At 41.1% G+C, this 17,159-nt stretch overlaps 1 protein-coding gene across 14 annotated transcripts in view; it reads right to left on the bottom strand.

The window, feature by feature from the left end:
* Positions 1 to 17,159, bottom strand: part of LOC115378136 (calcium-activated potassium channel subunit alpha-1-like) — an 86,599-nt gene that overhangs the window by 11,907 nt on the left and 57,533 nt on the right. For 6 of the 14 annotated variants that reach the window (XM_030078295.1, XM_030078306.1, XM_030078296.1 and 3 more), the window contains 11 exons: positions 16,397 to 16,466; positions 16,155 to 16,310; positions 15,805 to 15,914; positions 15,305 to 15,373; positions 14,727 to 14,813; positions 13,996 to 14,072; positions 11,530 to 11,703; positions 9,124 to 9,156; positions 5,998 to 6,091; positions 696 to 819; positions 83 to 307 (listed from right to left, as the gene is read on the bottom strand). In XM_030078295.1, the coding sequence (XP_029934155.1) occupies positions 83 to 307; positions 696 to 819; positions 5,998 to 6,091; positions 9,124 to 9,156; positions 11,530 to 11,703; positions 13,996 to 14,072; positions 14,727 to 14,813; positions 15,305 to 15,373; positions 15,805 to 15,914; positions 16,155 to 16,310; positions 16,397 to 16,466 (1,219 nt within the window). Of the gene's footprint in view, positions 1 to 82; positions 308 to 695; positions 820 to 5,997; positions 6,092 to 9,123; positions 9,157 to 11,529; positions 11,704 to 13,121; positions 13,131 to 13,995; positions 14,073 to 14,726; positions 14,814 to 15,304; positions 15,374 to 15,804; positions 15,915 to 16,154; positions 16,311 to 16,396; positions 16,467 to 17,159 lie in introns of all 14 variants that reach the window. The other 8 variants (XM_030078300.1, XM_030078308.1, XM_030078302.1 and 5 more) reach the window with 4 other exon arrangements.

Raw genomic sequence — 17,159 nt, 5'->3', positions numbered from 1 at the left:
CTCTTGTCCTTGAACCGTTATATTGATCTGGGGAGCGAAATGTTGCATCATTATTTGTAACGAGTGACTCTGCTGTACTCACAGGAAGAATGGAGACCTTTGGAAAATTGTGAAGAGTCTCCCACTCCCTTTTCAGATACTCAAGGGAGCCGACAAACACAATGGGCTTAAGTTCATGGTAGTGAAAGTTGCTCGCTCTCAGAGGCATGACGAGATTTCGGAGACCAATCAACGCCGATTTCACATCCCCAAATATGCACACGACCACATGGCCACTCAGAACCGTCATGGCAGCTTCACTTCGGGTCTGAGATGTAAGGAAAAAAAAAAACAAGGGTAAAAAAATTGTTGCCTTAGACAGGTGTTTATTATAATTTTTTACCTTTAGCATTTTACTGATAGATGTTACAATGTTACAATTTCTCCTTTTCAGCTGTCTTTTCACCAGGATATATCATGTAGCACATGGCTGTAATAGACTATGAAAGTAATTTGAAAAGGGGCATATGTATTAGTACAAGAAATGTTCTATGTACAGGGCCCCCATATAGCAAATGACATGTCAAACACCTCATTACGAAGTGTTTAAGTGCCCTGTCAACCTCCGATGGCGCCTTGTGACATGACACATCTGTCACCGGGGAGAAGAGTGTCAGGGACAAATGACGTGTGTGGAGTGAGTGAGCGGTACCCACCAAGATGACCTTCTCGATGTCTTTGGACGGGCACCAGTGAAACATCCCCGTGGAGTCATATTTCTTTACGTTCACATCCATGCTCTCAATCTGTTCATTCCCCGGAATGAGTAGAGGGTCATGCCTAATCAAACAAAAGGATGGGAGGGAGGGAATGAGGGGACCTTGAAGATGATCGTATCACCGTGGATTAAATGAACTGGCTCTCGGTATGTGAAAACTAAGGTGAGATTATTACATGATAAGCCAGAAAACATCATTCACATGCAGACACAAATGATTATTGGAGCATTTTCATCTAGGGTTGAGTATACTGTGGCAGAGCAGGAATCTGGTATGCCATGCATATAGGTAAACCTCATCTAGATGCACAATATAATATAAATACACAGTTTACAGTCCTAAAATTTAACCTTAGCTCTCAGTAATTTCAGACTTTATTAAGGGTGTTAAGTGCCATGCACTCAGCATAGCATTTTGTCTTTTCATGGTTTTCACATGTAACAGGAAATGACAAAAAAGCCATTTTCATCTTCAAATATACAGAACAGAATATTGAAATGTTCAGGGATCTACAAACAAATCACTTATACTCAAAAAGTTGCTTTCTTCTTTTTTTTTTCTTTGCTTATTCCTGTCAGAGGCCATCTGCAGAAATGCCAACAAAACTGCCATGTCATCAAGTAGAGTGACATCAACAGTGGCAGCCAAGCGGAAGGAGATGGCAGCAACACACTGCGTTGACTGGCATGAGCATGGAGAAGCAATTACGCCCCCTTACTGCATACAGCTTTTGACGCGCTGTGCTGCGTGGTAAAAGCTTTAACAGACCACACTTTAAATATTTCAACAATTTGCCCAATCATATTTGCTTTCCGAAGTGAAGGCCATTAATGTTTTAACGGAGCATCAGAACTACACAAACTAATTTCACCATGTGCAGCGGTGAGTTTCAGAGTATTATTCCATGTAATACTGACCACTAAAGCGGTCTTCCAACAAGAGTACCATTGGTTTTACCATGCCTGTGCTGACTGTAAGAGAAAGATGATCATTTGGAAAAACTCCATTATTCTATCTGCAGGCAGGCTATGAGAAGAAACCTATATGGAATGTGACCAAATACAATCACATCTGACCATATAAACTGTACATTAATTGCACTTTTATTTCAATCATTTCAGTATACTCAAGTCAAAACATAAAAATGCAGGCTTATGTGCATGCTTATTACAGTGCCTGTTGTTGTTCCACTCTTCCCTTTGCACCAAATTGATTTTGTCAGATTGAGTCAAAGATGCTATCTTCTGAAGCACAGACAACAGCCTTCTGTCTCTGTCCTAAACCTCTTAAATAGTTCATGCCTTTCCTCCATAAGAAGAGCATTTCCTCAATCCATGTGGGTATTTGAGAAAAATGCCACCTTAAGTAACATGTTAAGTATGCATGAAAGTGTCAACGGAAACTACCATCTTTTAGGCTCCAGGAGACTGAAGCCAAAAAAGCCTGCCTTAAGGTTTATACCCCGAGGCAAGACTAGGATGTCCTTTCACGAATGAGAGTAGTTTGAGAAGGTAAATGTCTTTCCAATCTGCCAATACAATTCTAATATGAAAGGACACTGATATTCACAGCACATTCTGTGGGCGAAAGCCCTGAAAAGGTGTTTAAGAGGGCTACAACTCTATACACCATTGTACGCTTTTAATAGCCAAACAGGACAAAACCTGTGAACCTGAACATGCTAAAGCATTATAAGGAAAGCAACATATGTATTGCTTTATAACAGTAATGCTGTAAAAATCCAGTAATTGAAAAAATACCAATACTTCAACTGTAAAAATGGGTCCATACACATTTTTGCTACACATTCCACTTCTTTTCTATGACACTGTCATTACATTGACTGCAGTTTCCAAGGTTAAATTTTGCCAATGCCAATGTTCAGATGCCGTCCTCTGGTTGAATAGTTGAATTAAATGGCTATCTAGAAATACAGTTAAATCATTTTAACCATCCTATTTTATACAGGCTTTATTTCTTTCAAGTAAGGGAGTGTATATTTACCAGCAGTTATTACATGCAGTTTCTATATTTCAAAACCACTTATTCTATATCATTTTCTAAGTCTGTAACAGGGAAGAAGCTCTAATAAGGGGGAAAGCATTTAGTGGTTTTACACCTCAGCTAAATATTTCATTAGAAGTCGAATGTTTCACCACTCACTCAGTGGAGCCGCTGTCACTTCGGTTTGTCCTTGTGCAGATGACTGGTGAGGCAGAGCTCTGCCAGGATAGCTATCGCTCACTGTCACCCATGACGGCCTGTCACTATCCTGCACTGCCAGTTGCCTGAGCGCTATTGTAGCCGACATGACGTGTATGTCACAGTGAGGTCTGATGTGACCAAATGCATTGTGACTTTCCACAATTAGATGTGTCTTATATGACCCATCAAGGAGCCTATGGAAATGGTGTTAATTTCAGTGAGGTTCTCATCAAAATTCAAGATGGGACTTGTTACTTTGGTGTTACATCTGTGAAGAGGAGACAGTTTTACTTACACAGATGATTGCTTGTGTGAATTATTACATTACATGGACTCAAGTCTTCTATCAGTGTCATATCTGTAACTGTATTTCTTCACATTCTAAATGATTAGCAATGTACAATAATTCACTACTGAAGGTATGACAAGACATTACTCTTAATGACTGTATCCGCTGTAACAGAAGTGTTTTCTAGAGGGATGCCGAGACATTTGAGACCCAGTACCAAGCAAAGCCGCAGGCAGCGATGAGTGGGCCCTCACACGTGTCAGAGGGAGTGGTGGCTGCGTTATCATTAGTCACTAACCCAAAGGTGGACCACACACTTTAAATTCTAAGGAAATATAAACATTTTCATGACTATTGGACATTGCATGTAGGAGATAACTCTCGCTTCCCATGTCCACTATATGGTGCTTGAAAACATGCACTACATGTTCATTGTACCATAAAGCATCACTTCTTGGTGCCTTCCTGGTGCCACATAAATGGCTCATTAATGCAGCAATACATTTAGTGGCTTGACATGGGTGTTTTCATGATTATCAGGAGATGCACAAAGATGACTTAAATATCACATCCTGTGTCCACGACATAGTAGCGTTAGACCCCCCACCAACTAAATATAGGTCATGTTTCTGTAGATCATGTGTAGACCACCACACTCTGTAAATTTCATGTAAATCAGATGATGTTTGTCGCATAAGGCTGACTTCCTGTGGTCAGTGGGTGGTGCTACAACACTCAGTATGGATGTGTGAATGTGCTCAGGCCTGGACTCTTACCCAACATAAGAATTTTGTGGGAAGATTGGACAAAGCACATCTGAGTTATAATAACTTCATGTTTAATGGCGAAACATGCAAATTCACCGGCACGCCACCTCCAGGGTGTTCCAACAAAATGAGTTTTTTTAAGTACAACGCCTAGAAATGGCAAAAAACTGGGCAAAAACTGCACAAAAATGCAAAATGTCTGACTTCCTGTTGGACACAGGGTATGGCTCCAGGAGGCTTTTTTGTAAGTCTGGAGATGTTACATCTGCCCAGCAAATTTCACACATCTACGTCAAATGCAAAGGTTGGGGCTTTGACTTTGAAATTGTCCAGGGGGCTATTGAGCCAGTTTGCCACACCCAAGCCCAAAAGACCCCTATCAGATATCGATTTACACCACATCTGACGTGTGTGCAAAGTCTTGGGAGTTTTTGAGCACCCCTAGCACCCCAAAAAGCATTTGAAAAATAAGAACCTGATTTATAATCCCCGCACATACAATAGATCTAGATCTGCACATTATCTATTTTTCTATTTTCAGCATTTTCTCAGCCAGCATCACTTGCACTAGCTCAGGTTTACAGTAACGCTGTCTTGATCCAACAGGCAGTGAGAGCAGGCAAAGTCTTTGAAAATTCTCCCCATCATGCAAACTGACAAAGGCTTGCTTTTCAAAAACCCACAGCCAATCTGTTGATCATTACTTATTTACAAAGGCCTTGAGGCCCCAGGTCCTGTAAAAACACATTTGATATAGTATATACCCAGATGTTTTTTTCTCCGCTTGTAGCAATGAAGTATCCCTTAGGCTACTGCAGCGAATCCCTCTCCAATGTGCTAGGCACGGCAATGTGCTTCAACTATATGAAATACCATATCCACCTGTATCATACAGTGTATTAGCATGGCAAGTAGACGGATACGTTTCGTGGGTTGATATTTAGCTGAGGGCTATAACATGAAAAAGCCTCTTTTTGCTACCCTTGACTCAGGAAATCACCTGGAGCAGTTCAACTTTGACACCACTTTGAACCAAATCAAACAAGGGCAAACGCCCCCCTCAAAACCCAGAGGAAGAGATGCTAAATTATATGCTAAAAACCACCCCTTCCCTGTGTAGTAAGATGATCTCTTTATCCATAGGGATTAGGTATGAGCATAGCTGACTTTATAAGTTACACTGTCTGCAAATAGTATGGGTGTATCAGTAAAGTATATGAAAAATATTTTACAACACTGTTAAGCCATATCATATCTATATTATATCTCTATATATATTTATTTTACAATACAGCCAAATATAGATTTAAATTCTAATGGTATATGAATAGGAGCCAGCAATAGAAAATTAAAGTTATCTGTCAGTTTTAATTAGGTTACATATGTACAATTCCACTTTGTATAAATTACATTGCAGGACTCTCCTGTTGCCTGGCTTCCCCATTACATGCCACTTAATGACAGTGACTGTTATTATTATCATCCGTGTAATGGCTTCATGTTGAATAACAGTGCAATGTTGGGTCAAAATCAATAAGTGCCTATTTAATTCTATGGGACAAGATAAAAGCAAGGTAGCATTTGAATTCTCTTTTGATTGTAATGGTGCATATCATCTGTGGCCTTACATGCTGAAAAGAGCTCAGAGGGATCCCTACAATAGATGAATAGCCTTGGGCTATCTATCCTTTAGAGCTTTTCTGATTGGTTGGTGCTGTCATTAGTGCCAGGGCTGTTTAAGAGCTGTAGTTTGTGTGGTTGGAGCTGGGCGGGTGTCACCTAAAGCCTCACAGCACAGAGCCCTTTTGAAACAATCCCGCTCATCTTCCATGAAAACAGGAGCACTGAAGTCAGAGCTGCACTGACAGAGAATATTCCTTAAGATCTTCTCCAGAAAAAGACAGGAGATAATCTTCACAATGCATAAAAAATAAACACACAGACAAGTGTTTTAGATATGTCGTCACTGTTGTCCTACCTCATCATCTTGGGTGAGGAGTTTGGAGAGTTTCTCATGCCTCCATTGCGTTGCTTTTTTTTTGGCGACAGCGCTGACTGCTGTTCCTCTTCGACTGCAAGCACAGGCAGTGGTATGAGTGAGGGAATTAAAGGCAGTGTCCTATCAAAAAAAAACAACTCTAAAGAACAGTGAGTGCAAAAGAGCAACACAGCATAGTTAGAGGTCAGTGAATTCAAAGAGAGGAGACAATTCAGAAATACAGGGACACAGGGTGGAACGTGAGGTCGGGTGTACAATGTGGAACAGACAGGACAACCAGTGGAAAACAGTCCAGTGTTTGCATGATTACAACACGATGCATTGGCAAATCATTTGCATGAGTGTGTGTGTTGATGCAAACATGCGATAGTGCCATCATCAACCATCATGCCAACTATGAATTTCTAAGATCTAATCTTTTGGGTTCAGGGTTTTTTGTAATCCAGAGAATAATATTCACTATAGATCAGTGTTAGTTTTTCAGTCCCTGACAAACAAGGCAAACAGATTTATAGTATTCAGGTTATGTCGGACCACAAATACAGTTCCGCCGTGAATGTGCTTCAAAGGCCATGCATAAATTTTATATTATTTATTATTATTAGGACCAATTTGCTCATCACTCTCAAAGACTTAGATTGCTTATCTGCTGACCATGCCAATCACTCACATGCTCATCTAATTAAGATAATAACCCATAAATATCAAGAATACAACACCATAAATAAGGTTTCTTTTGTGCCAATATTGAATCCACTCTGGACTGCTGGTCTTTCCTCATCTCGGGAGTGGCGCCCTTGGCTCATGTAATTAGGTTGGTCCTTGTGCCAGTGTGATTTATGTACAGCTGAGATGCCCCTTGGACACTGTCTTTACCACTACACAAAACTGCACTGAGCTCTTCATAGGAAATGAATTACAAGCTGTACCCTCGAGTGAGAATAATCAAGCAAATATTTTCACAAGCTAATATTCCAGTTATGGAAAACAACACTACTCCGTGCCAGTCTGCACTAAAGCAAACAAAAGCAGCAAGCAAGTCGGTGTTTTCACTAATCGTCTTTTAAACAGCCATCTTTAAAGTTCAGTAGCTTGTTACATGTCATGTTGCGGTACAGTGGCACATAAGTCTGTGCTTCTTGAGTGCCTTTAAATGATGGTTCACACTGTCAACACGGGTTTCAGCAGGAGCCGTCTTACACAGAAACTAAAAGAGCTTCCATTAAAATTAATAATGTCTCAAAGATCATGCCGCTCTGGAGATGAACGCACAATTTCAAAGCACGGCTAGCATGCCTACGTGTGACACCGTAATGGAAATTGTTGAAGTACGGGGGGCTTCCAGTGGAGAGGGATGCTGCAACACACTGGTCCTTCACATCTTGCTTGGCCTGTTCAATATTTAATGTTTCACATCTGACAGCTGCACACACTGGGTCATTAGTAAGGAATGCTACTCATGCAACCACTCCAGCCTGCACAAGCACATGCTTTGGTTGTGTTGTCGGGCACGGGCCTGCCGCACACAGGAGAGAGGGGGGAGGTGTTGTCTTACAGTGCCCGTGACTGAGTGTGGCATTTTTGGAGTGACTGGGGTGGTATCTGTATTTCACAGGCAGGCTACGTGCCCGCTGGAGCCGGCTTGCCTCCTCTGCCACCCTTGGTAGCCGGCCCACCTGGCCCAGATCCCTGGAGCCCATGAAACTCAGTCTCAGAGGAGAGGGCTCACTGGGGGGCAGCAGGCTCCCCTTGCGGTTGTTTACCAGCGGGACAGACACGGCGACCACTCCGCTACACGGCCCTCTACGGACCTCGACGGCCGAGTTGTGATTCAGTTTAGCAGACTGGTATTGATAAGGCGATGGTTTGATTAGGGGGTCGTCCTTTACTGCTAAATAAAGAAGAGTCAAAATCAGGAGCTGCACTACACAACATGGATTCTTTGCTTCTTTAATTCTTCAATTTAATCACGGGATTAGATTTGATTTAAGGTGACTTAAATAAGACCTATGTTAATAAAACATCTTGTGACACTTACAGTATCATAATTAAATCACAGTCAGCGGTTTGGGGGGTAATTCTGTCTGGCACAAGAATGCTAATAGTTGAATAATTAAAAAACCTCATTTTTATTAAACACCACTTAACCACTCGGTATAGGCTGCACTGAAATGTTGGATTTGACATTTGCTTTGATATTCATAATAAACATGAATTAATAAATATGCTTTCAGGTGTTCCGGTAATTGTTCTGCCATAGGAACAAGGAGGTGACAATGCGAAGTTACAATCGCTAAATATGTCATTTGTGTCTGAGGGAGGAACAAGTTCAATATCCATCCAAGCTGTTTTTGAAATTTTACAGTTTATCAGTGTTGTAGTAATGATAAAAACTGGTAAAGCTAACAATACAAAATGGATAAAAGAGGCAGAAAAAAAAACCTGTCTCTGCTCCTCCAAAAAACTGGCTGGGAGCGAAAACTGGAGAATAGAGATGATTATTTCAACAGTCAGCTGTCTAGCAGATTATCCTCCCTGCTCCAGACCTCCACTATTCATCTGCCCCACGTCAAACATGCACAGCACTTCTCCAGGACAACACATTGTGGCAGATTTGCTGCCTATCACAGATCCCATTTTAGTGGATGGCCCACAAGGTTCACACTCCTCTGCTGGCTACATGAGAGAATACTGCAGCTACCCTTAACGCATCAATATTCTCAGTGCTACCTGACTTTTCTCTAAAAACTAATCCCAAATAGATTTTTGCATAATTTGTGGCACATATTTTATTTGAAAATGTAAATATATTTCCAACAATATCCAACACTGAACTGATTCAGCCAGAGGCACACACTGACACAGTAGCACCATCTACTGATGAGCTGCAAGTGATATCCAACATAAACCATTCAAAATCACTTCCCTAATGCTTTGCATATGTAAAATATAATGATGGACTTTAATGATGATGGACTAGACTGAGCAGTGAGGAACAAACAGGAAAAGATGGAGGATTAGAGACGGCACAAATGATGATAGCCAAGAATGCACAGTGGAGGGGTTAGAAACAAATGACAAAAGAGAATGGAGATCAAAACTTACTTGATTTGATATATCCATTATAGCTATTTTTAGCTGAGAAAAATGCAGAGACAAATGAGAGGTTACAGGGAAGAACAGGTTGTAATGAGAGCAAATTATAAATGACATCTGGGAACTGAAGGTTGAAATGGTTACAAAGCCTGCTGGCACTGAGGTGCAGGGGTTTCTCTTTAAGGCACTTTAGAATGAGGGGTGCCTTGAAGACCGTGAACAAAGCAATGGGAAATAAACAAGAGTCAGTTTAGAATATGATTTGCAGTAATGTTGTCAGTAAGCTTTAGATGGTGAATCATTGTCACTGTTTATAGATAGTCACCTGCTGAATATTAATAATAATAATACTAATCAGAATAGACCTGCACCAACATGTAGGTAAGTAGGTTTGCATGGTTTAAAAAAGTTTTAGTTGTTTTGTTTATGTTATGTTAAAAGCAGATTTTACAAAAGCAGCAGACTTAGTCCTCTAGAAATCAAGGTCCTTTCAATATTTTTGACCAAGAATTTTACATTACGTTATCGGTCCACAGTCTGTAATGTTGTGCTTATTTTATGTCCTCTTCCCCAAAAGCTGACAACAGAGTGTTTCACATTCCTCTGGACTGCCTGAGAAAACCTTGGACGCATGGAACTTTCTATGAGTCAGTTTTTGGACCCAAGAATCCCACATGTTCATTAGTACCTTATTTCAACCCCTTGCTTACAATAAAGGTCATGCATTGAGCTTAAGGCAGGACAGTGACAGCAATGTTCAAACAAGGACCTTGCTGGTCCTGGCATCTGTCGCCTGCAATCGGTGGGCGCGAGCAGAGTCACAGGACTAACAGGCTAGCATCTGTCCCACAACGAAAGAGAAAGAGAGGGGCGGGGGCACTCGGCTGCCTGGTGGTTAGGAACTGTCAGGCCGAGTTTCATGACAACCGGTAGCACTCCAAAAATGAAAATGCAAACATAATTTCCATGTCAGGCCGTATAAGGCCTTGCTCTCTGTGTGTCCCACACCATGTCGACAGCAACGTGGAGCTCTCCTCTAGCTTAGCTAGCCAGGCGATCCCCGTAGCACATGACCCTGGAAGACATGTCGAGGGGGAGAAACGCCCCGAGACGCTCAACTATACGCTGAATGGCCTTTGATCAAGACACTCACTCTAAAAATGTATGGCAGTCCACAGTGCATTCCAGCAAACTGTAACAACACATTGCAAAATCAAACACACTCTACACGCCGATTCAATTTAACATGCCTCCAATTCAGCCTTCTGGCTTTAATGAGGAATAACACTCAAATAACCAATTCAATTCAGTTAAGTTAAACCAATCTAATCCAAGCCATTCCAGTCCAGTCCACTACTATTCTAATCTATTCTTGACATATTAAATACGCTAGAAAACACAGAGCACTGTCTCAGTATCTACTCTATTCCTCTGACAATATTGAAAGCATCAGTGATTCTCTCTGAAAGTGTAAACCACACTCTGGAGCTGCTCCATTCTCTGAGGAGGAGACTGACACTTTGTAGACTAAATACGCAATTGAGCATTTACCTCCACTGTTTGTTTAAGCTTTGGATCTTAATTTTTATAAAAGCAGTCACACCAATGATATTGTTTACTTATATCCCCGGCAAATTTGTTTGGGTGTTCTCAAAGCTGCCTTTTATATGTTTTCATATTAATTCTAACTGCGGTTGCACATAAATTTTGCAAATTCCAAGCAGGGCATCCTGTTCACCCCTGATGGCTACAGGGGATGGACCGGACAGCCCTCTCCAGTGACACCATTCATACGCTCCTGTTAAAACAATTTCACTCAACAAATAGCAATTCTCTCTTCCAGTCAGAATCAAACTCAAAATTTGGTTGTGCAGCAAGAGCTTTAGGGTTTGTGTGTATAGCTGTACATCAAGTTGTTACTTGTTTTTGGATAATATTTTAACTGTTGGTGAGGTCAGAGGCAAGGGTCTTGTAAAGGCGCACTCCAGAATGCCATTTGATTGGGTTCATTGCATCTACTATGTAAGTTATGTTAGTCACTACTGATAATCTCAGCAATAATTTACATTATTCCCCGGTGAACTATTTGAAACTAGAGGTCAATTTGAATTCACATACTCTGACAAAACAGCAGCAGAACATACATATTGCAGCATGCTTCACAACTACGGTAACAGTCACCTCTAAGAGCAGCAGCACAGGGGAGAGGCACCAGCCGGCTAAACTCGTAACGCTAAGACACGCAGCTAAAGCCACATAGATCCAAGACATGGTGACAAGACTGCTAGAGCTAGAGAGCACACAAGCTAAAGAAACACCGCACTAAACTAAACATACATATATAAAAATATATATATATATATATACACAGTGCATGTTACAAACACAAAACGGCGTGTCATGTTGACAACTTACAGGCACGTAAAGTGGCCGAGCAATCATTAACAGAGACAGCAGAGAGTGGAATGTCGCGCTGAGGGGTGTCCGTGTTACAATGCACATTAACTGGCATGCAAGAGCAGTCGCGCTCTGAACGGCCGCAATCAAAACAACATGCCAGTTTCATTCTCTTGTAGGTGGACGTCTTGGCTACAGTCATAGGTTCAGATGAAAGGAGAGGAAAAGCAGGTTAATGTCGAGGGTCGTTCTGGAGAAAGAAGGGACAGAGGCAAGACAGGGCACAGAGGAAGGCTACTTCTTTGATGTATGGAGAAGTAGATCAACTTTGGCATGACAGCATGCTACTGTACACTTCAGATCGTTGGATTTATGTCCATTTTTTCAGCTTTTGTGATATGAAGTGAAAAAGCATGTGTACTCAGTCTGTCCTTAAAATGAGGGAGATGTTCAGGCTGGGTTCATTTCTAGGACTGTTGGGGGAAAATATCACTGGGCCAGAGGGCCATGTGGTTTGGAGGGTAAAAATGTGACATGAGAGAGGGTTGGGAAGGAGGTCATGATTTCTCTCCAGCAGAAGAAGAAACAACATTTATCTAAAACTCTCTATTGACTTCCAGACTTCACCCCTACCCTTAACCTCTGCATGGCCCCTGCAAATTCCTCGCTGTATCCATAATGCAATCAGACATCATTTGTGCATGTATTGCATTTGATATCATTACACTTAAATATTTTCATGTGTTTCTAATTGTGTCTGAATATTGAAACTGCAGGGCAAAACAACAGAGGCGTCCAAAAAGAGGTTGAAATAAATGTCAAAAACCCTCACATAAAACAACAGTGTAGCCGACACACTATAAACAGTTTTCTGGGCTTCATGGTGGAATTGTAAAAGCAGCCAACAAAACAAAAGTGAAGTCCCGACACTTGTGCAGAACTGTATGAGACCATAAATTCATTTGACATCCTCAAATAACACAATACTGCACGGCAACTTTACTGTGGGTCCAAAAAGCAGCAGATAACAGATGCTTTGGGGAAAGCCGTTTCGACACCACTGTGAATTACATGAGTCAGCGTTATATGTCAGATGTATAATTCCTTTGTCAAGCAGTTAAAATACGAGATGCCTCCTAATTTCTCATCCTGTTCATTTCGAAGCGGTGCTGTGCTCAGAGGGATGGTGTCTGTGGAAGGACTGGGGGGACATCTGGTGGTGAGCTGCAGTACTACTGATTCAGGCAAGCACAAGTGAAATGGTGCTAATGCTCATTGATATTTAATATTTCCAAGATGATGGATTGCTACAGGTCACACAACTCATTTTTATTATTTTCCAAATAATAAACCAGAACTTTGTACTGTAGGTATTGCATGCTCAACTGTTTATCCTTTTTGTCTCTTGGTGTCTTTTGAGAAATTTGGTCTCTGTTGATTTTTCTTTATTTTTTTCCCTTGATTTGAAAGCGGCGTGCACAGGACATACGGAAGGGATGCAGGCAGCATCAACCATTGTTCATGCAACATTTACAGTACAGTCAAACAGGTTGCTCATATCGAGGGGTAGCAGGCTGTGTTTTGGAGGGAGATGAAGCCATATTACTCACAATATATCACTATAAAGTGAAAGTTTAAGAGAGTGAGTCAAGTTCCAAAGCAGCAGGAAAGAAATACATCAAATGTTAGGGTTATGATTCAGTTGCTGAAGGTGACGACAAAACAAACTGCAGTCTTCTGAGTAAAGTGAGTTTTGTAAAAAAAAAAAAAAAAAAAATGATGAGATGATAGTGGCCTTCTATGAGCTGTGATACGCATGCCATCCGGGTACCTGGTACCTGTAGCATGTCTCTGTGCACCTGTTAGCTTCACAACGTCATCAGTTCTAAATTAACTATATGTGGACACGGCTACGCTACACAAGACAACACAGCCAGCATCAAAACAGGCAAACGGTGTGTTAACTAGCTTGGGTTTCCCACTTTGTGCCACCTTTGCTTGTGTGTTTGTAATAGGCAAGGGTCACATGGAAAAAACTGTGTACTACAGATGCTGATTTATTCTCTGTCCTCTGGTCTTGTGCTGTCAGGAGTGGACAAGTGGGAAGGCTACAGGCAGCCCAAAGGGGAAGAATAAACAATTATCATTTATCAAGATTCATTAACAGGCTAGGTGTTAATATCAAGTTATAAACAAGATCCAAACATCAACTTTTCAGAGGGAAAATTATAGTGAACCTGTTGGTTTTGGCTTCAAAATCCACTGACCTTTCCTCATGCACAGGTTACAAGTGAAGTGAATTATGAATGTAGGAACTAAGTGGTTTGGACAAGTGGCTATGTAGGTCATGTAAAGACAATATCACACGGCTACGCTGATGCTATCTCAGTGCTGGTTCACTTCAGTCTGTGACGACATCCTAATGAGGACAAACAGCCTTTCTAAAAAACACATAATGTTTGGGTGGGGACCCGGGACACTTACATTTCTTGCATCCACATTTCTTTATCCTTTTGGGATCAGTTATGTCATCGTGGCAGGCTTTACAGTAAAACAATGCCCTGTGGAGGGAACAATTGAAAAATCACACACAAGTCAAATCATCTCAATTTGTAGCCAATGTCCAAGAGTTTGAATTCATGCAATTCAATATAGGACTCATCTTCATTTCACAGATATTTAATTAAGGCGATACTGAAAACTGATGCCTTAGGCTAACTAAACTAAGTCTCATGTTGATGAATATTTACTACGTTATGCCTAAATAACATCAAATTATTATTTTTTAAATTTATTTCACATGGAACACTATCTGGAGGCAATTCAGGTGCATCAAGCATTCTGGGATTATTATCAGATTTAATAACGTGATGTTTTCTTCTTAAGTTTTCTATGCTTTTTTTTTGTTATTTCTCTACTGGATTGAAGAGCACTCAGTGGGGCAGCTCTGCCAGCACACACCCAGTTGTTTCAGAGCATTGCAGGGATATAAACTATATATTAAAAAAATATTTACAGTCATATGAAGTCTAGACAGGTTATCTTTACATATTTCCTACTTATAGTAACATAATAAAAGACATTGGTGCAGTTATTGAAGACATGACAGCTTATGCAATATAGCAAGGCCCTTTTTTTCTGTTCCCTGCATATTTTTCAGACTGTTTTCCAGAGACCATTTTGCTGTAATCTTAAGTACTTCCCAAAACTCGTACCTCTTCACCTCTTTGGCATCGCTGGCAATGAAGAAGCCCAAAGTTCCCTCCTGCATTTTCACATGGTTCCCAGGGTTTATCAGGGTGCTGAAAGAATTTTAAAAACAAAGTAGTTAGAGAGAGAAGTTTTAAATTGTAGAGTTTCAAGGCTTTGCACTGCTCGCTGGCAGAGGCACACGTTGGCAGGCTTAGCTACAGCAACTGCCTCTATGCAGTGTTTTATATTAGGGTTAGACAACTGATGAATGCAGATATAATTGGCACTGGTATATTAGTAAAATAAGCATCAGTGCGTGAACCCCTGGCACAAAGCTTGAAGAGCGCTTGAAGAAACTAAGTGTCATAAAGGGCACTTCCCCGTCACTATGGCATCAGGAGGGCTCGATCACGTCTGTGATTGAATTGTAAAACTAATCCAGCACGTTTTGTAGCGCACGTTGTGTTTGCAGTCAGACACATAACCAGATTCAAAGTAACCTCATCAGTGAAAGCAAATACTCGCACACATTAATGTCATCGTAGCCATGAATTTTAATGAGTTCAACAATCCCTCCCACACAATCCACTGTAAGCCTTACCTGCTCTCCCTTTGATCAGACTTGTACTCTATAGCTATCAGTAGTAGCTTTAGCTTCACATAGCAGAGTCTGCAAAAGAGTATGATATAATTAAGTGTTTGCAGTGTTTTGAAAGTCATTTTTGCTTCTAAGAGCATTCAACTGACAAATCCAGTGGCAGCAATGACAGTGTTTAAATCTGGAAATTTCAGGGCTTGTGTTGTAGAGAAATGGCTCAAAAACCTTGGAGTGGTTGTAGCTGCAGGGGTGTACAGTGTTTGCATATCAGCCCACTTTGTACCGTGTCTCTGGCTAAAGAGTCATTGCCATGGCCTTTTACATTCAAATGATCAATTTAAGTATGTTCTAAAAAACATTCAACAATACCTCTGAGATTGGTACATGTGTACTACATCTAAGAAACAAATGAAATTAAAAGCAGAGGAGAAAATAGACAAGAGGGACACAGTGACAAGCACAACTCTTAGTACAAGAGGCCTGTACTTCTTTGGTGTACTTACTCGCAAATTACAGGGAAGGACAAGCCCACGAAGGCACTAGACAGGTACTCAGTGTACATTTCATTGGCTACTCCCTCTAGATAATACTTCTGCCATGTATCCTCCTCAATCTAGAATGAAGATACATGTACAAAAGCAGACAATCTCTTACCATTACAAAAAAAGTCAACACAAAGAACAAAGGAAATGTATTTTTAATTAATTTTTTTACAACTTCACCCCCTCCTGCTCACCAGATGCTGCACATGGGCCTCATCTGGGAGGATCATTACAATCTATTCACAGGAAGTCTATCTCACTCTTGAAAGTAATCCAGTAAGCACAGATGGACAAATATTACTTGTGGCTACCTTGATGAAGGACCTCATGGAAAAAAGGTTGGCCAGCATGGTAGAGAGGCCCTGAGCCAGGCAGCTCTGGGCGATGAAGCCCAGCTTCAGCTCAGCGAGGCAAATGGCATCGTCGCCCTCCTTCCAGTTCCAGCTCGGGATGTTCAAAAGGTGAGCCTGACAGGAGGAAAATTAACTGGATTAGATGTTTGCTCCGCAGAATTCTAAAACGCAGTTAGCATTCAGTCAGAGCTCATACCGACCTTGTTGTGGTACTGCAACATCTGGGTGATTATTCTGATCTTTGGATGGTAGTTCTTGATAGATATTACCCTAATGCAGGATACAAGGGCCAAAAGAAGATGAGAACACATGCACTAAATGTTCCAAAATGTTTTTCCTGTCACTGTCTGACATGCTCTGCTCACAAACAAAACAAACCCTCACACCTTCAAAACAGCATCTTATGCATAACACTTTCCATTTTTGCAGTCATGCCCAGAGATATCAAACAAACCAAAATATTCATATCCAGTAGCCATACTGTTGATGTGATATCACAGTCTGTACACAACAGATTTTGGTGTATCTGATGGTAGAGAGGACGCGAGGTGAATTTAAAGTGATTTACGGGCTCCCTCTGAGCTCTTTCCCCAAAGGGAACCTGACCGGCAGGAGTGTGTTCATGCCGAGTGTGTGTCTGCATGTGGCAACAGCCAGTGCTGACACACACCACACACACACAACCTGAATCCAGGAGAAACTGGACACTGATGTACTCAGTCCAAAAGGTGTGAGCATTTAATATCACTTCATCCTTATTATGGATCCCAGCATATTGTAATTGGCTTTACAAAAACATTAAGAACCCTGAGGAAATGCGCTGATGCTAAAGTTGGTTAATCAGGGTCTTGAATTTTAGAGCAGTTTTAATCCTGAATGAATTAGCATTTAGCAAGATTTGGTTTTATTAACAATTTGGGGGCCCAACAAAAGGTCAACATATTGTCAATTGAGGAGGATGAA

Source organism: Myripristis murdjan, chromosome 19 (assembly GCF_902150065.1).
Source record: "Myripristis murdjan chromosome 19, fMyrMur1.1, whole genome shotgun sequence".
Taxonomy (NCBI): Eukaryota; Metazoa; Chordata; class Actinopteri; order Holocentriformes; family Holocentridae; genus Myripristis; species Myripristis murdjan.
This window is presented reverse-complemented; position numbering and strand designations above follow the sequence as displayed.